Source organism: Tympanuchus pallidicinctus, unplaced genomic scaffold (assembly GCF_026119805.1).
Source record: "Tympanuchus pallidicinctus isolate F22 unplaced genomic scaffold, pur_lepc_1.0 scaffold21, whole genome shotgun sequence".
Taxonomy (NCBI): domain Eukaryota; kingdom Metazoa; phylum Chordata; class Aves; order Galliformes; family Phasianidae; genus Tympanuchus; species Tympanuchus pallidicinctus.
Genome location: NW_026294733.1, coordinates 8,894,568 through 8,915,827, shown reverse-complemented (window position 1 = coordinate 8,915,827; position 21,260 = coordinate 8,894,568). Strand labels below are relative to the sequence as shown.

Genomic DNA, 21,260 nt, shown 5'->3' with positions numbered 1-21,260 from the left:
TTTTCTATTAGACTGCAGTATGTTTTTATACAACATGATTAAAAAAAGAAAACACTGCCATGTATCTGGATAAACCAATCTGCTGAGGGTGAATACAACTTTCTCATGAAATCTTTTAAATTCTTTTAGAGGTCTTAAAATAACCTTGAAGCAGGAATTCTTTCATTGTGTAAAACAGACATTAAATACCAGTGTGAAAAGATGTACGTAACTCTGACATGGACAAGCAGGGAAAAGGTTATTTAACCTTTGCTGGGTTTCGTTTCACTGTGCTCAGCTGAAATGTTTGTGATATGGTGTACTGGAGATTTGGGCTCACCCCTTCCAGCTTCGTCCTGATTCTCTGTTCTGAATGTGGGCATCGACAGCAAATGGGAAATCTATTATCTCCCTCCTGTTTAAAGCTGGGAGTGGCAGGAGATGTACCTGTGCTTGGTTTGCAGTCCCCTGGGAGCAGGGATTGCCTTGGCAGAGGATGCTTCCACACAGAACAGAGCTGGGGAGACCACAGAGACTCCTGCCTTTTAAATGGATGACAGTACAAGAAATCTGTACTTCCCAGAGCTTCTTTCCCAGAATTCATCATCATGGGGTGTTCAGCTTCCTAGGAATAGGGAAATACTGTATTGTTTCTTCCAGATTCCTTTCATAAATACATATGCACATACTGCCTGCTTTTTTTTTCCTACTGTTTAGTTGCTCTGAAGGGACACCTTCATTCTTTGACCACGGCCACTTTTCTTGTCCCGCAGTTCAACACATGTTTATGCAGTGAGCTCGTTTGGAACTTAACCTCACTCCTGCTTTGTATTCTAGGCTTTCTTCTCTTTTTCTCTCTTTTTTTAAAGTCTGTTTGAACTAAGTTTCCCATGCTCTTTTTCCATCTACATATTACTTCAGTGTGTGAGTGCTGGTCTTTTTTTCTGATAAACTCATGTTCTATTTCTAGTACAGTCTTATCTGACAAGATCCTATTCCTTTTATAGACCTACAGGAAGTAACAGTTTGCACTGAGGGAAAAAGCTGAAGGCAGTCATGTGGACAGTGTCATCTCTAGACCCAGTGTTGTCATGGCACTGTGCTATATGAGAGCAGTGATGGGATTCTCAGACATCAACCATACATCACTGCTCGTGATTTATATTAATACATACTAATCTTTGCACTTGCTTTGGATGTTTCTCTCCTTACAAATTTCTCTCGTGCTTATGTTTTTTCCTCGACATGCTTTGTTTCTTTGCCTGCAAGCCTGGTCAGTTCCTTTTTGCATTGCACTTTTCAGCAGAGGCTGAGTGGTGAGGAATCCAACAGCCTTTCAACTCTTCCTTATTTGCCTCTGGGCTGCTGCCTGTTCCAGCAAAGCAAAGCTCTCCCACTTGAGGGAATGGATAGGTCTACAGAAGAATATTCTAGCTGTAGTTCAAATCTAGAACTAAAATCTGCAGCCATGTGTTTAGAACAGTTAAATAGATCAGCAGTCTCAAATGATATTTTGCATGAGTGAAGTTGGAGTGCATGTCAGAAAGGTGATTTTAGCATTAAGAGAATAAAGTTAAGTGTAACTTCAGGGCCTTCACTTATATCACAAACATGGTCACATTTCTGTATGTCAACCATGTGGGTGGTGGTCTGACATATCAGTGCAGCAAAATCCAGAATCCAATTTTCCAAGCCTTTCTTAAATGTAAGATCCAGACTCGTACCTGAATCAGTGCTTGAATTGCGTTTCTTCTCAGGAAACTGTAACTGAAACTCTTAAAATTCATGTTTTGCAGATGTGTGGTATCCTCACATATTTCATCTTTCACACCAGTTCTATTCAAGGCCACCTTTTTCAGGAAATAAAACTCGCATCAAAATGTTAGCATACTGCATTCTGCATTAGAAGGTTTCAACGATAACTTTTAGAGCTGCATAAAATTGTCAAATCTCTCTCTTTTTTTTTAATATAATAATCTGTATTTGGATTAATATAACAATCTGTAATCAGAATATTCAAAGAAATTAAAGAAAAGGCTTTGTGCTGTGTCAGTTACTGCCTGATAATTGATTCCTCTCTCCAGTTTCTCCTTGTAGCACAGATTGCTGCTGTGAGCTCAGCTTTATGGCTCAATGGTCATTTCAGTAGAAAAAATGTCCAGGTAATTCAGATGGTTACATGATGCTTTTGTCATCTTTTATGCATAGCTCTAAATGTTTAATACATGAAGTCAGTGCCTGTGGAAGGTGCTGGGTGAGCCCCTGGAGGCTGTGAGCACTGGGCTCCAGGACCTGGTGCAGGTGGGGCAGGGGCGAGCAATGCTTGGCTGTACCCACAGCACCAGCCCTCCGGGTGCTAAACCTCCTAAAAGTTTCTGCCTTTAGTGCTCCTGTGAGTTTTTAGGAATCTTTTCTGACGCATGGTTGGTGTTGTTCTGTAAGAACATGAGCACGTGTTTTGTGGAGTTTTTTCCTATTTTGGCTCTGGTGGTTACCTGTTGGCTACAGGTTGTTATTCAGACTGCAGGATTCTCAGCAGCATTCATGGGATAAAAAACAATTTCCAATCTGATACATTAAAGTGCAGACTTTAGAGACTTTAGGAAGCAAAGGGGGTTCTTCTGAATACTAGACAGCATGTCTGCATTAAGGCACTGACACCCACTCTTGACTCTGTCTCTCTGTATTAATAACTTGACTCTGCGTGTTAAAATTAGACATAATTTTTTTCATTCATGCCAGAATTTCTTTGCACAACAGATGTCATGTACATCATCTTACTTTGGCTAAGCATTAGAAACAATTAGAAATTACAATCTTTCCTCTGCATTATCCCGTTGTTTTGTTGGATTTGTTTTTTGTAACTTCCTCCATAGTTAGATGTACCCGCAGAGAGTCTTATTACTGGGCTTTGCCCCTACACTCTCAGGAATAATTCTGTTATTCACTAGATCCAGTTCCAGCCCTCTTGCTGTCCCTGTAGATCACCTTTAGCCAAGCCAAGGGCAGAGCTGTCGCTCCGTATCTGGTCCTTGTTCTGATGGAGCCTTGCCTGTTGAGGATGGCAGTTCATCTGCTGCCATTGTGCTCTTCAAATACTGCGGCTCAGACCTTCCTGGCTCTTGGCATCTTCTTTTGTCTGTAAGGCTCTGGTTATTTCAAATCCATTACACTTAAGTACTTTCAAAATGAATGCCTGTTGCTTAGAAAATATTGCCCTCCTTTGTATAATGTAGCATAAGGTTTAATAGTGGGGAATTGATCTTCTGCATGCATGATAAGTGTATGGTCAGTAATTTTTCAGTATACAGTTGTGTTCAGAAATTATACCATCAGTGTAAGTACTGCAGCTGTTTGCAGGCGCATTTATGTAACCATAAGATTGTCTGCAGTACAAATCCAGTGCTGTTCAAAGCAGATCTTCTGTAGGAGTTTAACTGCAGGAGCCGGCCTGTCTGTGTTAGTTGAAGGAGTGAAGCACTGGATTAAAATGCACACCATCAAGTTTTGATTCCACAAAAAAGGAAAATTGTGAAAGAAAAAAAAGAAAACCAGCTTTTAACACACCATTTAATATTGGGATCAACAACAGAATATCCTGAAAATCTATTTCTGAAAATTTCAATGCATTGCAAGAGTTGAGTCTCCTTCCCTAAATGAAAATCATATATTGCCTCCAAAGATACAATGCATGACCTGCTTTTGATTTCCTTCGGAAATCCTTTGGATTGTATGTGTGGAATAAACACTGGAGACTTAACTTAACCTCATACATGACTACAGGATTTACAGACATTGTAGGATAAATGGGAAGGCACGGACTCTCAGCAGCAGCCCCATGCATCTATAGCAGACCACAACTGGGGAAATGAGACACCATTTGCCCTGCTAAATAGTAACATATGTGGTTAAACTCTGAGGATCTTCTGTGTATCAGTTTATGGTGTGAATTTACACTACACCAAGCCACTTCATTTTCAAAATATTTTTTATCAAATTCAGTCAAAATTAGCAATGACTTTACACTTGCTGATTATGAATATCCATGGAAAGCGTGAATGTGGCATAAGTAATCCACATCGTGGTTTGGGGTAACCTGCGGCAGCAGAACGGCCCTCTCTGCTTTGCAAGGGTGAACTGTTTGCTATAACAGCGGCACTCAATGCTTGTGATCTTTGTGAATGCTCAACAGGTTTTCATTAAGGAAGGATTTTGCTTTGGGTTAAAAATTCAAAAGCCCATAGTCCAGTTTGTCCAGCGGGGTCTGGGTCAGCTCCACCACGTGCTTCAATGTAACTATGCTTTTATGGGACTCTGTGCACAGACAAAACAGAAAACCACAAGGCTGGGGACAGGAGAAAAGTGAGCTTTCCTCTTTACCCATTTCAGAGTGAGGATTTTCCCTTTTATGCTAGCAGGCTCCAGCATCCAGCAACTTGCAAGAAATTCTGCCTGGATAGCCCAGTTAAAAAGAGAGCTCAGGCAGCAAAAATGATGACAGGTCATTATATCAAAATTAAAGGGGAAAAATAAAACGTGACAGTTGCAAAATGTGTTATGTAAAAAATTCTGTTAGTGTTTATAGATTTTATTTTTAAACGATGTCAAATAAAAATAAAACTTGTGGGAAACATTTCTTGGATTTCGTTTACATAAATATCTCCGTGTTGTTGCAGTTGGTGTAGGGAGGGAACATGCAGCACAGCAGTGATCTGTTCTTATTGTTGTTTACTCCAGTAGATGCAGAACAAGGTCTGCTGCCAAAGACAAGGACATGGCGTGTGCGGGATGCACGTTCTTGCCGTGGGTGCTGGCTTATGCTCTGAGCAGGGAGTGCTCTGCTGTCTGTGGGCTCCATTTCCTGACCACGTGTGGTAACATTTCAAAGCAGTGGCAGTGGTCTGCTTGCCTCAGGAATAACGCCCTGACGTGTTCTGAGAGGAAACTGTTCGATGCTCAGTCCCCACCTGTGCATTCCTCCCACACGGCACTTTTGCGAAGGCCGATTTGCGGCCTGGTGGTCGTGGCCTCGGGCAGCTTTGTGAAGGGCAGTGCTATGGCACGTTTCTGTTGCAGTCTTATTACTTTGATAAGTACCAATGATGCCCAGAGTAATAAACGTGGCATCAAAGTCACTGATATTTATGTTGACAGTGGAACAAGTGAAACTTTGTGCTACACAGAGGCCTGGAAGCACAGCTCTTCCTGTCGGTGCGAGGGATGTTCAGGCACACAACACCTTTCCCCAGGTTCAGTCAGCACTCTGTAAAGGGCACAACCCACACAATCCTTCTCCCCTTACTTCTTCATTTGCTGTCTTAGGAGGACCAAGTGATCGTTTCCCTTTGCTGTGGGCCATGTAACTTTTATTTGCTTCCAAGTTTTGAACAAAACCATCAGTAAGCTACCGTCATGTTTTGCATATGGGATAATTCACTTACAAAGGAGAAGTTCTTACAGTTTCAAAGCAGTGAATCCAAGACAATTTCCTTAGCAACTGACTTTAATTTGTATTTTCTTCATTCATGATGCAGTCTGGGTGACCAGACTTGTTTTTAACATGTTTATGTAACTCTCAAATGTGACTTATTTTTTTCCAGATACCTGGAAGGAAACCACCTGACTGCTGTGCCGAAGGGACTCTCCGCCTTCAGGCACCTGACACTGATGTAAGTACGTGGTTTCAATGTCAAGAAACAGAGATGACTCTGCACTGTTTTGTAGATGGAACATGTAAAATTAGTGTCTGGGGGAAAAAAAAAAAAACAAAAAAAAAACACAGAAAACACAAACCTTCTGTAAATTGAATTGGAAAGGAATTTAGCTGTAGCAACTGCTGCCAGTAAATGTTCCTAAAGAGTGGAGAAAGAGCAAAATGAAATGACCATGGACCCTTCCCCTGCAGGAGCTTCCAGCATCTGCTACAGGATAAACCTCTGTGAATGTCCTGCTGTACCTCTTGTCAGATTTATCTGTGCAAAGCAGTAAAGGTCATTAACTGAGGAGACAGCATTAATTTGTTCTAGTTGACGCAGTATTTATAATGCTAAGGTAATGAAAATTTACATAGCTGTTTTTGCTATGTATAGATCGTACAGATGTATAGATCGTACAGATCGAGGCACAGCTAGAGTCCACTGAGTAAACTGTTCCCTGAAGTACACTGGAGCAAAATTTCTTAGCTGAAATATTTATCAGCTATTTATCAGCTGAAAAATCAGAATTTTTTTTCAATCACCTGTAGGTACTCAAGTCAAATGGCCAGAACAATAACAGGCATATATATATATAAAATATAAAATATATATATAGGGAGTATATATATATACACTGTGCTTATAAATATAAATATTATTATATATTTATAATATTATATTATATTATATAAATATTTATATATATTATATAAAATATTTTATTTGGAAATATCTCTAGTTTTATTTTTCAAGGGAGAGCAACAACAAAATAAAATGTTCTATTTGTGCCTAAATGGCTATTTTGAAATGAACAATGCAATACCTTTTGTTTCTCGCTGAAGCAATGCAAACTTCTTTCCCATCTTTTATTTACTCAATTTATTCCAAAGTGAGAATTCTTTTCACACAGGGTCGTTCTAGTAGCTGTCAATGTTAAGAGCATATGGAAATGGTATGCCTGTAATAAATTGAAAAGCAAACTGGTACAGCAGATATTCACCCATTCTTGTATCACCTATTAATTTGTCCTGCTTCTCTGAAAATTTTGCATTTGTTTTTTTGTTGTTGTTGTCGTTGATTTTGGAATGCTGTGTGCTAGAAATATTCCTTACTGAAGAGTCCTAGGCTTTTATTGAGAAAATGTTCTGATGTGACTTGCTTTTAGAGCTTAGTCCAAGTTGGTTAGAAAATATATCATTTGCTAACATTTGACTTCTCCGTTGCCTCAATCATTTTGCTGTGAACATATTAGGTAACCTCCAAAAAAGACATGTATCTCTAAAGTCATACATATGAATGATATTTTCTTTATTCATTCCTTCAGTGATTTGAGCAACAACAGCATAAGTGTATTGGCCAATTATACCTTCAGCAACATGACCCAGTTATCAACACTGTAAGTAGCCCAATGTTTTTGAAATTTGAATTGCTTTTCAGATGCTATCCTAGATGTTAAACAGTTAGTATATACCTTGTGACTCAAGCATGTGGCTTTGCATGCTTCTTCATTGTTGAAGTAACAGTGGAATGATCAAAGAAAATAGTGTTGTAACTGCGTTCTCTCATTCTCACAGCATCTTGAGCTACAATAGACTTCGGTGCATTCCAGTCCATGCGTTCAATGGGCTCAGGTCTCTTAGAGTGCTGTAAGTATCACTTTTTCAGTGCAGCTGAGTTGCAGCTTATTAGGATGCTGTTGATGGCAGGGAGGTTTTCAATGAGCAGATGGCTTTCACTTGATTCAGTAGTCATAAATATTTTCATGCAATTAGCTTCAATGTACTTGTACTTAGGTGCAATATGTCCAGTAAAGACTAGAGCAGGTGAACACTAAACCTTGAAAAGAAGCAGTTCCATTTTTGCAGGATGAATGACTTTTCTCTGTTAGGTCAGGGACAAGAAGTATTCTGAGAACAAGCCTCCAAGAGGCTGCAGGGAGTCTGTCTCTTCTACTTAAAAAATGCTTGAGTATCTCACAGGAAAGGACTTATCTCTTTGCCTGTGAGAACCAATAATGTTTTAGAGTGTAAATTTACATTAGATGCAAGAGGAAATGCTAGTGGAAGAAGTTTGACCTCATGGTGACAGAAGTGTGGGTGCATTCCAAAATGTACACGTGTGCTTGCTTTCTTTGGAGATCTTTTTCTCCTCTCTTCTTTTCTGATGTAGCTGCATTCAGCAGCTTTTTGTGGATTGAGTGGATTGAGCAATCTGCTTACAGACTCCTCTGAAAGTTATCTTCTTTCCATGGTCTTCGAGTGTTGGCTGTGGGCCTGTTCTTACAGAAAGCAGCCCTCCGCTGCTTTTCTTAGGTATCTGCTAGAATAATTCCCACTTCTGTCTTCTTGTTACTGGCGTCCCAATCTGCCTATCAGAAGCTCACCCCGAGTTCACTTTGCTTGGTTCTTTGTGTGGCTCTGTTACACCATGCACAGATATTGGGACAAGCTGGAGAAACCACCATCCTCCCCACTGCCCAGCAAAACAAGTGGGTTATCATTACTTGTATGATAACCTGGAAGCAAAAAAATTAAATAGTTCACCTGTGAAGAGATTATTTGGAGTGCCAGAGGGGAAAGATTTGAACACTACATGGCCTGCAGGAGTTGAGTAGTATGTCCCAAGAGCTTTGAAACTTCATATTCATGTTTTCTTTTTTTAAGTTAGGTTTCATTTGCATACAGAAGCTTCTGTGAATTTAAAGAGCAACGGCTGCTGTACATTGAATCCCAAAGTGTGGAATCAAGCTGTTAAGATGGGAGGTACCACAACTGGAGAAGATGTAGGGCAGTGCCCAGCAGGGCTCTGATACTGTGTTATAAGTGGTAAAATACATATCTAGGTTTCAGAGAGGGACAGATTTAGGTTACCAGCTTTCATTGTTAAAAATCAAGAAAGAGACGTGATTTGGATTTGTTATTTTAAGTTTGGCTTGGAACTCTGATTTGTACTACTGCAATAGGATGGTCACATTTGAGCTGTTACATGAATCCTGAAATTCAGCCACATATGAATATATTCGGTTTCATGGCCAAATAAATTATTCCATATGGAGCTATCTTCTGGCTTGCTTCTTATATGCAAGCTAGCTTGATTAAAGCTAGCTTGGGATTCTCTACAACAAATTGGAGCGTAGATATACCCTGTCTCACTCTTTCCGATAGCTACATTTTATCTTTTCACTTCCACTCTTGCAGACCACATATGGACAGAAACAAAGGGCATTATTTTGAGTATCAGCTGTAATCTTTTGGCTTTCTTAAGTGATCTGCTAATCAAATTGCAAAATATCTTCCTTCTCCAAGGCAAAAGCCCTGCTTGTCTTGCACAGAGCAGCGTGAGTGAAATGAAGCCTGAATGGGAATCTCTGAATGCTCATTGCATTTGGAAGCCTCCAGATTGATTTGATTTATTATGGCTCACAAAATTCTGGTATCAGCTACAACTTTTGCCACATGTCATCTACATTGTTATTAAAAATCGATTCTCCAGAGGGAAAATGGGCTTCCGAGTGATAGAGTGCAATCTGTTACTGTCAGTTATTTATTATCCATATTCTCAAAAGAATGTAAAAGAGAAAACATCAGCAATACAATTTTCACATTTTAATTTTTTTTTTTTTAATAAAAAGAATATAGATATCTGAATACCTTTGGCAGTGCTTGCCTTTGAAAGTTAACATGACCTTCTCATACAGACTTCAGTGTCTTCCAAATTCCTCATGTTTTCTTTACTTTTTGACTCTGTGTACTAAGTAAAATAAATACATATTTGAAAATCAGACTAATCATAGAGGTATGATGAAACTGATCTCTGAATGATATCAGGTTCTGTCCTCTGTCTCTTACACTTTTCTGCACAAGTCCAGTTGAGAAAAGGGCAGAGTCAAAATGTTTATGTTTAAGCCTGAATATATATCAGTGTTTACATAATCACATCTTCAGTCTTTGCCTGGCTGATCCATAATAGCAGCCAGAGTGTGCTGAGGAGCAGTTTCAACATTTACAATTTTATAATGTTTTTTTTTTTAAAGGAAAAGTTTATATCAGAGTTTTTTTCCACCAAAACTATTGCAATGAAAATTTGTGACTTTCTTCTCCAAAACTAAAGAAGCTTAATATTAGTAGGTTTTAAAAGCTGAGAGATTGAAACAAGGGAATTATAAATGTTAGAATTTTCTGGTTGCACTGATTGTTTTTAATGTTTGACAGTGTTGTAACTTACAATATTTTGTCCCTGTTTAATTCGGAGGGAAAGTCCAAAAATAGAACTACTTTATCAGATCATGAAACAATTTTCCATGTTGTATTCATGGAAAAATTTCTAAATGAGCTACAAAATATTCTGCTAAAATGAGATGTTCCAGTTTTACTGAAAAATGATGAATTGTTTACTGCAGTTCAAGAGCACACATTTATTTAGAAAAGTGCTGTAGTTCAGAGCTCACACAAACACGGTGATATATGTGATGAGAAAGCTGCTGCACATACTCTTCAAACAAAACCTTGGAACCAATTTTTGCAATATACTTCTGTGTTAGATGTTGCACTGAATTGACCTAAGAGAAATATCAGTTGCCTTTGTTGTTTGGGTTTTTGTGCATCACAGAATGACTGTTTGTAGCTATTCTGCAAGTTCAGCCAAGCTTTTAGCCAAATTACTGTCTTTACCGAGTAGATTGTTCTTTACTAAAAAAGTATGTCTGCAGTTACCTAATGTTACCAGACAACAGGTTGGGAGTAGGGCTGGGGGACAGCAGGGGTTTTGTTATTGCTGTTGTGTGTTTTTTTTTAAAGAGCAAGGAACAAACAATCCAAAACAGAAATCCATAGAGATATGCTTAGTTGATTCCTTTATCTCAGGGCTCAGAAATAAATTAGATTACACAAAGAAGAAAGTTTTTGTTAGAGGAATTTGGGTGTTCTGAAAGGAGACCACCATCACCTTACATTCACACTCTTATATTTACTGATGTTTAGACAAGGAGATAACTGGAAGTTGTGCCTGTGGGGGTGAATGCATGCATGCTTGTGCTTTAACTTTCCAAATGTTTGGGATTTTAATCAAGGCTTTGCCCAGGTATAAAAATGTTTGTGTCATTGATCCAACTGGAAAAAAAATCATTGTTCTGCTGAATTCTCCTGTCACTGTTTTGTACTGAGGTTCTTACAGCTTTTTAGCTGTAATTTATCATTTCAGTTTGGCTGTATAGGTGGAGGTATTGCTGACATCATTTTGTCATTAAAATGCTGTCAGTGGCATCCATGCAGCATACCTCAGTGTTTGAGGTATGTAGTGAAGCCCTTCATTAAACATGGGTTTATGGTTTTGATGTTTTTTACTTTCTTATAGATAAATGACTTTGTCATCCTTAAGCTTCTCTTGGAAAAGGATTCCAAGACATTTTGTTCAGGAAGGCAAATACACGCATTCACAGAATAAAGACAACTGGCATGATGTGAAGAGAAACTGAAGTTCTGCTCTCTGTTCAGAGGGCACTTGCACATCTTTAAGTATGAAACATCAGAACATAAGTTCATTATAAGATTCTTATATAAATCAAGGAGGGTGCATTGTTCTGATAATTTCTTGACCAGGCCCGATCTTTCATCCTCGTGCCAACATAAGTATATCAGAGCTGTTTGGGTACAGCTTTGCCATTGTTCATTCTGCTCAGAATTGGAGAGTGTTCTTTATCTGGAGTTCCTGTGTGGAACTTCACATCCTTCCTGTTCCTGTTTGGATGAATTACTTGGAGATCCATCCTTAATTACACACACCAAGCATTATTAATGATAGGCAAGCTGGATCTGCTTAGCAGACATTCAGGATGATGGAGAGGGAAGCTTTTGGTATTCTCATGTCAAGAGCTGTAAGAAACATCCCAGCAGGACAACTGTGCTGCAGCTTTTGCTGTTTCATGCCCTGAACAATTTTGCATTAGAATAAGAAATAGAAACTGCAGCTGCAGTGAGCTGCTGGGAAACGTGATCATAGTAATATTGTTTGTGTCACATAGCTCACAGGCTCCATAGCAGGGCCCAGGCTTCCAGAATGCAGGGTAAGGGGCATCGTCACCTGGGGAGCGTGGCCTTCCTCACTGTGTGCGTGTTGGTGGAAGGCAGCATGGCAAGGTTACATTCATAAAAGTTCTAAACCATAAATCACATAGATCTTGATGAGGTTCATAGTGGTGTTAGGGTGCAGAAAGGAGAAAAGGATGCAAGAAGAGATGCTTTTATTTTCATTTGGGTTATTGTGTATTTCCATGGACCCAGATATTTGGCTTTTTCACCATTTCAAGCATCTGTACTGTCAAAAAATTCAAGATCACCAGGCAAACTTGAGAACTTGAGGGAAATCGCTGCTACAAACCTGACACACATCAGATTTCTGTGTTCTGCCCTCTTCTACCACATCTAGATCATATACAGTACTGGTACGTGCTGGGAAAGAGGATGTAAAGCATACAGGAGTTTGCTATCAGTGATGCAGGTTGGGGGAGAATTGTAAAAAAGAAAAAAAAATAAAATACTGATGTGATTTTCCTTTGCAACTTCTCTGCCAACTTCTGTTTGAGAAAAGGCAATTAAGATCCAGTGACACTGACTCCGTATGAGCTCTTTCTATTACTGTGTGAAGTATCAAGCTTCCAGGCAGTGACATAGGAAATAGAAAAGTTACATAAATGTTACTGTAGGCTTTATTTTGCCAGATAATTATCTAGTAAGGCAGAGGATGAGCAGTTAAACAGTTGTTTCTATTTACGCAAAAGACGGAATTTTACATGATCTTCTCTGGTGCACTTTCTAGACAGTTACTGTACAACTGTCACCTCCAGCATCCGCTCCCCTCCTGCTGTCTATCATAACCATCTATTCATGCTTGCCTGTGTAACATGCATAAATGTATTTCTTAGAAAAGAGAGTGTCTGCTGAAATTGTCCTGGGAGCAGTGGAGAACATTTTCACAAAGATCCTGAAAGCCTTGATAAGAAAATATTTATTTAGAATTAACGGTGCCCTAAAACAACTAATTTCAAGTATTTTCACTGGTAACATAAATTTATTTGTCAAGCAGATTTTTAAAATACCACACAAAAAAGGCATTTCCAACTATAAAAATGGAAAACTCGAATGTGAAAGTGCAGATGTATTCGCCCTCATGGATCCTTGCTCTCTCCTAGGGTTTCTCTGAAGTCAGTATTTAATTTAACTCTTGCATTTCTTATTTTCCCTCTTCTGTTTTCTTTGTGTTTCCAGCTAATGGGATTCTATAAAAGAATTACAGGTCTGTATGGGAGGGTCTGCTTGTCATCAATACACTTTTAATAGCATAGTGTATCACCTTTTTAATTTAAAACATTAGTCACCGACAGTTCTGATTGTCATTGTTTTAAATGTCGACATCTAGTAGCAGCATGGAAGCTTGTGAGTTGTGAAGCTTGTAAAAACTCACAAGGAAGGAAAATTAAGTATCATTCTTAAGCACGAATTCCCTCACTTCTGAGGAGCAGACCCGACTGTGGTTTGATACCTTCCTGCTTCTCCACTCTTCTAGGACGCTCCATGGGAATGATATTTCCAGTGTTCCCGAAGGTTCCTTCAACGACCTGGTGTCCCTGTCTCATCTGTAAGTACTTCTGTGCTCTTTAGTTTCAGACTTGCAAACACTACCATTATTACAAATTTGTGATTGTATGACTGTTCTGTTCTTCCTGCGTACTTTCCATATGCTGCTCTGGATATTCACAGAGCAAATGTTCAAAGGAAATAAAATAAATAGAGGAACCTGTTGTTATTAGTTACCAAAATATTTTCTTAAGGAAAGCCAAATGAGCAAATGTGACAATTTCCTCTTCAGTGGACTTTCAGGTTTTCTTTCAGCATTGTCTAAGAGAAATGCAGAGTGTGTTATGGTCTGAGACGGAGACAGGAAACCTCCCACAAAGAGCAAATATTAAGCAAATGTGAATACAGTGCTTAATAAGTGTCATATGTTTTGCATACTGAAATGTTGTCAGTATATGAATTTGATGAATCACTACCTCAGACTAATATTTAATCATAGGGAAATGGGTCAAATTACAGTATTAATACTTGTAATTTGTATAAAATAATTAAAAGTCATTAAAAGTTTCAGGTATTTCAAGAGATGATTTGGATTAGTGGAGTTCCAGGATCTTTTTAATCACAACTCAATTGATGAAAGACCTGTAAAAGACAAACAGCTGTAATAGCTATGAGACAAACCTGGAGTTTCACGGTCAGTGCCAAAATAGCGAACAGAAAATGTTTGCTGAGATAATGTGTGATATTACACATGATACCTGTGCATGTGTACACTGAATATAGTTTTGTATCTGTTTCTTAAACTTTAAACATTCCCTCCAGAAAACTTACTGAACACAACAGCACTGTTATCCAGAAATTGTGCAAAACACAAATATTTACAGGATAGCAAACTTGTCCTTGGGCTGTGATTTCCGTGCAAGGCTTTCTATCTCAGTCTTTTTATAGACAAAGAAGAATAAACATATCTCAGATTGGTACAGACAGAAATAATATATGAGCAATTTAGGGAATTTCAGCTGAAATTGGGAAATAAATTCCTTGTTTCGAACTTACACCTTGGTGTCTAAGTCAAAGAAAATACTCATCTTGCATAAAATGTATTCCATTCTCATGTTCCCAGCATAGTAAAGTCATTTTCTGTGTTGTTTTGGAGTGAAAGTCTGACAGAGCCGAAGCCCTGAATCACCTTTCGGAATGCAGTGACACCTTCCATACAGGGAGTCTGGCTTCTGAGGGTATTTTTAGAATGTATGAGATAAACATATCGTGCCCCATTTGTTTGGACTTTGCTCAGGGTTCACTTTAAATGAAGTGCAGACACAATTTTCCTGGGTAAACCATTCACCTTGGGAACGATAAAAACCTTTTTGGTCCAATACAGTTACTGCAGTCTGTCTGTTTAGATGTATGTGCTTCCAGAAATGTAAAACACACAAAACACAAATGAACAGTAATAAACAGGATCCATAAAATAAATAAGACCTGTCTGGGGTGTGTTTTTGCACAGCTGAACAATTTAATTTTACAGGACAGTTGTGCTCTCCGGTTTCTTAAAGAGGATGCGGTGTGATGATCTGAAACTTTCAGCAACCGCAAGGATCTTGCTAGATGTTAGGCTTTTCACAAGCCAGAAAAGGCTGTGCTTATTCTAAGTCATATGGATTTGCAAATAAATTGTTTTTGAGTTCTCCTGATACCTAGATCTTTGAGTAGAAAGCATATGCTTGGAATAATTTTTAGATGGTATGAGAAGCTGCTACTCATCAAACTTGTAACTCCAGGAGAACAAAACATGATGTTAAATGTAGCTGTATGGATGTGGGTAGGACAGGTATAAAGGAAGCTGACTACCAGGGTACCGAGCTGGATATTATTCTGGAAGAGACAGAAGTATTGGTTTAATCGGTCTTTTGTAGTAGATTTTAAATGGTTTGCAATTGGAAAAACAAAAGTGACATCTAGATACTTTAATCACTTTTGCCAGTGCTATTTAAAGCTTAGATGATAACCTGAATTTCCTTTATGTTGTAAATGTATTATCTGATTGTAGCTGTTATGACAAACTGTAACCTAAACCTCACTAAAAACAGAGAAGAGTTTGTATGTGATGTTACCATAAACTGTTCTATTTGAATTTACAACTTTATTTAGTTGAATCACATAATTAATTGTCTATTTAAGCCATGACTCTGCTAATTTGTTTAGTCCAGGGTAATGATAAAAATGTTAAAGTATTAGTGAAGAATCATGTACATTAGTATCTAAAAAGAACTCAAAATCTGCTGGAGCAAAACTGGGAACTTCTCAGTTAGGTCAGTTCCCGCATACGCTATCCTCTCATCTCTGTCCATTTGGTGATATACACAGCTCTGTAACCAGCTCAATTTGCCAAATACTCCCATGCTCCAGGGATTTCACAGAGAAACTCTTCTTAATTGTGTACAGCACATCTTTTTCTCAAACATGTTACTGCTAAACAGCTCAGATTCCTGATTCTGTTGAATCATCTTGCTCTTTACTCATTATTTATTACTCATTAGCTGTGTTAGTTATCAAGAAATTAAATCAAATGAAATAAGCAGACCTCCCATAGCAGTCTGTATCTTTGCATTATCTTAGTTATACATAAAATAATAGAATGACTTAGTAGGAAGGGACCATAAAGACCATCTGCATCCAGCTCCAAGCCCTTGCTGTTGCCACCCAAAATATCAAGCTGCCCAGGGCCCCATCCAGCCCGGCCCGAATGCCCCCTGGGATCTGGCACCCATAGCTTCTGTGGGCAGCCTGTGCCAATGCCTCACCGCTCTCTGAGTGTAAAATTCCCCCCTTAGCATCTAAGCTAAATCTCCACTCTCTTATTTTAAAGCCAGTTTTCCTTGCCCTATCACTGTCAGATCATGTAAAATGTTGGTCTCCCTCCTGCCTTATAAGCTCCTCTCAAGTACTGGCAGGCCACAGTGAAGTCTCCTTGGAGCCTTCTCTTCTCCAAGCTAAACAAGCCCTTCAACCTTTCTTTGTAAGAGAGGCATCTCCTGTCCGCGGATTTTAATTGAATTTATTATAAGTTCAAAACAGTTGGCTGAACAGAAATATTTGCGCCGTGTTTTGAAAATACTGCTGGAGATATTTTATTACAGCACAAGATACTTTTACCTTCTTCAGATAGTTTGGTAGAATGGGCAAAGAAATAGAGTGCATATGTCAGAGCACATGAATGAGAACACAGTAATTTACAACAGATCTGAGGTATGGGAAAAAAATTAACAGAAAGATATGTGCAGTCATTTCTGTAGTTGTACAGTAATGTTATTGGTAATCAGTTCTAGTGACTGTAGGGCAACTTTATTTCCAGTGCACTTTATGAAGATTAATTAACACAGGTAACTGGGCTTCAATTATCCTCCCACTGCTGTTTTTCACATTGCGCTTGCTGAATGATGAAGTTAATTTCTAGGTCCAAATTTCGCTGCTGTATTTTGTTTGACCTTGGACAGGCAAGCCGGTTGATTACAGTTACAGGGTCAAAAAGTCAAATGAGTAGTTTTTTTTCCCATAGTAAGCAATAGAATCACAGAAGGAATGGATAGATATTTTTTAATACTGTGCTTTAGTACACGTTTAATTTTGATGAATGAGCCCTAGACAGAGTTTGAACCTATGAACCCTCATTATGAATCTGTCTAGGGCACAGTGGGTTCATTAGTCACTCCAATAGAAGTGTATCAACAAACTTACTGAGGTTTTTATCGTAATATCCTGTCTGATATTTTTATTTGAAGGAAGATCATGTTTAAAATACCGTATTAAATATTGTTTTTAACATATGTAAAGTCTAAAACGCAATTTGAATTATTGGTTTCTTAAGTATCTTTCCCACGTGCTGATCTGTAACTATTCAGGTAATTATTTTCCTATTGCAGTTCAGTTGTTGCACAGTTAAAGCCTTTCAGCAAAATAAATGCAGTCTTCCAGCATACATTTCTTCACACATCCAGAAATTGATAGTTTCTAGACTGAGATAGACTCATTGCTTAAAATGACACTTGAGAAAGAATAGTCTAAATGAGTCAAGACAGCACCTAAATTTAAGGTAAAAAGGGTTTTGTGTTTTTATTTTTTTTCTTTTGAATGGATCTCCATTCATAATGGAAAAGTTTTGTGAATTATAATGGCGCTATTTAAAGCCATCTGCTTCAACCATGCGACGTCACTCAAGAGATGCAGATATGTTTTCAAAGCCATAAACAAGCTTCACAGGCACCAGGTTGCAGTTTTGAAAATAGGGGTATCCTCTGTGTGCATAACTCATCCAGTGAGTCATCAACTAAATAACGCAGTTCACTGGCTCATGAAGGCCAAAGAGTAAAATAAAAGAAATCAACCTGTAAAATCCTGTGGATGTGATATATGTCTCTCAACATTTCTCAAGCACAAGTTTTTGAAAAAGTGACTTATTATTTGAAAAGGTGATCTGTTGTTAAGCAGTTATACAACCTCCTTAACTAACGATGGAAAGAAAGAAGAGGAGGAGGAATACTGGGGGAAATAATTCTAGGAGACTTTCTGAACATTCAGAAGATTTATTTCACACATTTTCAAATAAAGCATTCTGGTACAAATGTACTTCATTGAGATAAAGGATGTTATCTTTAATTGCAAACCCAAATAACTGCTGTTTGTTTGTTTTTTTACTACTAGGGCTCTAGGTACCAACCCTTTACACTGTGACTGCAACCTCCGCTGGCTTTCCGAGTGGGTGAAGGCAGGGTACAAAGAGCCAGGAATAGCCCGCTGCAGCGGGCCAGAAGCCATGGTGGACAGGCTGCTGCTCACAACACCAACTCACCACTTCCAGTGCAAAGGTAGGCACAAGCAAACTGTTGTTTCCTATTGCTTTTCCTAGTACACAACTCTTTATTTTTATACTCTTGCAAGCTGCTTGGCATTAAAGTGAGGAGGTGCTTGGCTTTCGTTTACTGAAGCATCAGACTGCATTCAAGTGGTGTTTTGAAGTGTTCTTCCACAGGGCTCAGTTAACTGCACCACAGGAAAGAAAAACAGCAAACCTCCAAAAAGTTAGTATTGCTGCTGTTGGCACCAGATTATGTAGGAGCAAATTAGCATAGAGGATATTGTGAGTTAGTTAAACAAATAAACTTATTTGCCTTCTACCTACCACAGACAACTTCGGTAAAATAGGAGACATTTTGAAATATAGACTTCTCTAGTTTTTACGTACATACATTTGAAAACTGAGAATTCAGATTGTTGTACTAAAGCAGATATTTACCAAAATAATATTTTTGTTTGAAGATACACAAACAACTTTATGTCCTCAGCAGCTCTGTATCAGAAACTGTATATTATGGAAAATCTTTAATGTCTGAATTTAGTGTACTTTCAGGAGAGCGCGGAGGTGCAGCTGTTAGCAATTAGATGTAGTCATGGACAGGATTACTGTGCATTAGGGAGCAGTCAGTAAAAGATAAGGAGCACATTTTCTTGTGAAGAAAGTAAATAGTATATTGTTGAATATAGGGTAGGTAAGACTCACATTCTTATTGTAAGAGGAGCTTTGGAGGTTTGCACAGGTTGCCACCAAGTATATGAATATCAGAGAATCACAGAGTATGCTGAGTTGGAAGGGGCACACATTGCCCATCAAATGCAGCCTCTGCCTCCACACAGGACCGCTCAAATCTGGCGGTAGCTCGGGGCCATGCCCACCGCCATGGGAGCTGTGCTGTGTCCACCATCGTCTGGGCAGAGCCTTTCCCTCACCCCCAAACACCCCTCCCCTGACAGCCCCAGCCGTTCCCTGGGCCCTGTCGCTGTCACACAGAGCAGAGCTCAGCGCTGCCCTCTGCTCCCCGTGAGGAGCCGCCACCGCCATGAGGGTTGCCCTCAGCCTGCTCTGCTCTGGGCTGAGCAAACCCAATGCTCTTGGCCACTCCTCACACACCGTGCCCACAGACCCTTCCACATCCTTGCAGCCCTCTTTGGGCCACTCTATAACTTTACATCCTTGTGTTGTGGCACTCAGACTGCACTCCGTGCTCGAGGTGAGGGCACTCCAGCACAGTGCAGAGCAGGAAGGCATTTTCTTACTGTCCCACAGGCCATCAGTCCAGTGTGTATTGTCAACATTGATTAATACTGATTACTTCAGATGAAAGTTGAAGTATCCTCATAATGGACGATGCTGGAACAAACCGAGTCGTAGTCAAAGAAACTTCAGAATCTGCATATCCACTAGTGGGTTTGGATCACTGGTTGCCAAGGCTGAGGTCAATTTTATGGCCTGTTAGATGTATATTTAATAACTGTAATCTTATAATTTAATTACTTTGAAATGTCTTTCTCAAAATTACCAGAACTCTGACTACAGTCATCATAACTGCAGACTTTATAGTGGTCCCTAAAATGTGAAATGCAATTACTCCCTAAATGTTAAAAATACCAAATAATGTACTTGTTCACACTAAGTCAAATGAAGAAAATGATTGTGTGAAACAAGTTTAATGCAACAGGAGAAGGCCAATGAATTTTTCATTTTGAAAATGTCATGTATCAGTAATTAGATTCACTTTCTTTCTAAACCAAACATGCAGAAGATAAGTGAGTCCATGATTCTGACTGTTAGAACAGCTGTATCGTTTTTATATAAATATTAGTTAGGTCCTCCAGAAAACTGTTGGGCTTTCTACTGGCCTAGCTGTCTCCATTGCTGGCTTTATCTCAATACGAAAAGAGAAAAAAAAAGTTGTTTCAGAGGCAGTCTTTGTAAAGGCAGATGTTGTTGATGGTCTGACTGAGTTTCAGTGTACTCCAAGAAGCTCCACGCCCTAGTAAAATTCACCCTTTTTCAACACAATGCATGTATTTTGAAAAGCAATGCATGATTTTGTAATCTGATGGTAACTGAACCTATTTCCCATGTGCACATTTAATATTGTACTCCTCATGCTGTTCCACTGGGACATGAGTGATGTTCATTAGTAGTAAAGTGACAAAGCTTATTACAGTGTGAAGCACACACTTACCCTTAGCCTGGAGACATTTACCCTGCACCCCGTGACCGGGATGGTACATCTTCAGTTCATACTGCAGCTGCATGGTCTCTCAGCTACAGATGCTGAGCTGTAGCTGTGGCATGAGCTTGTGGCAGCAGAATAACACTATCTGTGGGATAACACGGATTGTCCAATAGTATGTCCATACTTCTGACTATGTAGATTCAGTCCTTTCCCCAGCATTGGTCAGGGGAGGCTCAGTGGTGGCTGAAATGTCACTCACCTCAAAAATGCCTGGGTCATTGCTGCAGGTGTCATCCCACACTGAGCTCAGGACCTTGATATGCTTGTGCAAAGGTTGTGCACAGATATCCTCTGTGGCTTCCAGTAGCTTGTAAATCTGTATATATACACATATAAGTAGTTTAGCAAATTCTTGTTAAAATCACGTTTTCAGTATGTGACTGAGCAGAAGGTTACGTCTCAGCAGAGCCAAGAAAATAAAAGCACGTCATGTGGAAGTCATGCAAACCCATCTCTGCTTTTTATTAAATTGCCCTCTTAGTGATGCAGTAGAGGAAAGGAATGTGCTAGACTGAGGGCATTTTGCTGTATGAATTTATAAACCAAATCCCCGAGGGCAAACTAATGAACTACTTAAGTGCTAGGAACTAACAGTGTTCTCATTAACTCCTATATTGATTAGCTTTGATCTGTGCCATAGGAATAACTGGAAAATGTATGTTTGTGTATTATAAAATAAATAAATAATGAGTTCTGGCTCAATAACCTCCAAATCGAGTTGAAGATCAACATTGCTGTCTCTCCTGAACACCCTGTGCAGCCACCTGCGTGCATTCTGGGAGGAGCCAAAGGGTAGCAGCTCACATCTGTTGCACTTCGCCAACAGTGTCAGAAATCCAAATGCTATTTCCTCTTCTTGTTCTAACTCCAAGTTAAAAATGCACGACATTTAGTTAGACATAAAACAACCC

General features: G+C 39.1%; 1 protein-coding gene across 3 annotated transcripts in view; it reads left to right on the top strand.

Moving 5' to 3' along the window:
- Positions 1-21,260, top strand: part of SLIT3 (slit guidance ligand 3) — a 474,748-nt gene that overhangs the window by 384,365 nt on the left and 69,123 nt on the right. For all 3 annotated transcript variants that reach the window (XM_052684870.1, XM_052684871.1, XM_052684872.1), the window contains 5 exons: positions 5,580-5,648; positions 7,000-7,071; positions 7,250-7,321; positions 13,236-13,307; positions 17,951-18,114. In XM_052684870.1, the coding sequence (XP_052540830.1) occupies positions 5,580-5,648; positions 7,000-7,071; positions 7,250-7,321; positions 13,236-13,307; positions 17,951-18,114 (449 nt within the window). The remainder of the gene's footprint in view (positions 1-5,579; positions 5,649-6,999; positions 7,072-7,249; positions 7,322-13,235; positions 13,308-17,950; positions 18,115-21,260) is intronic.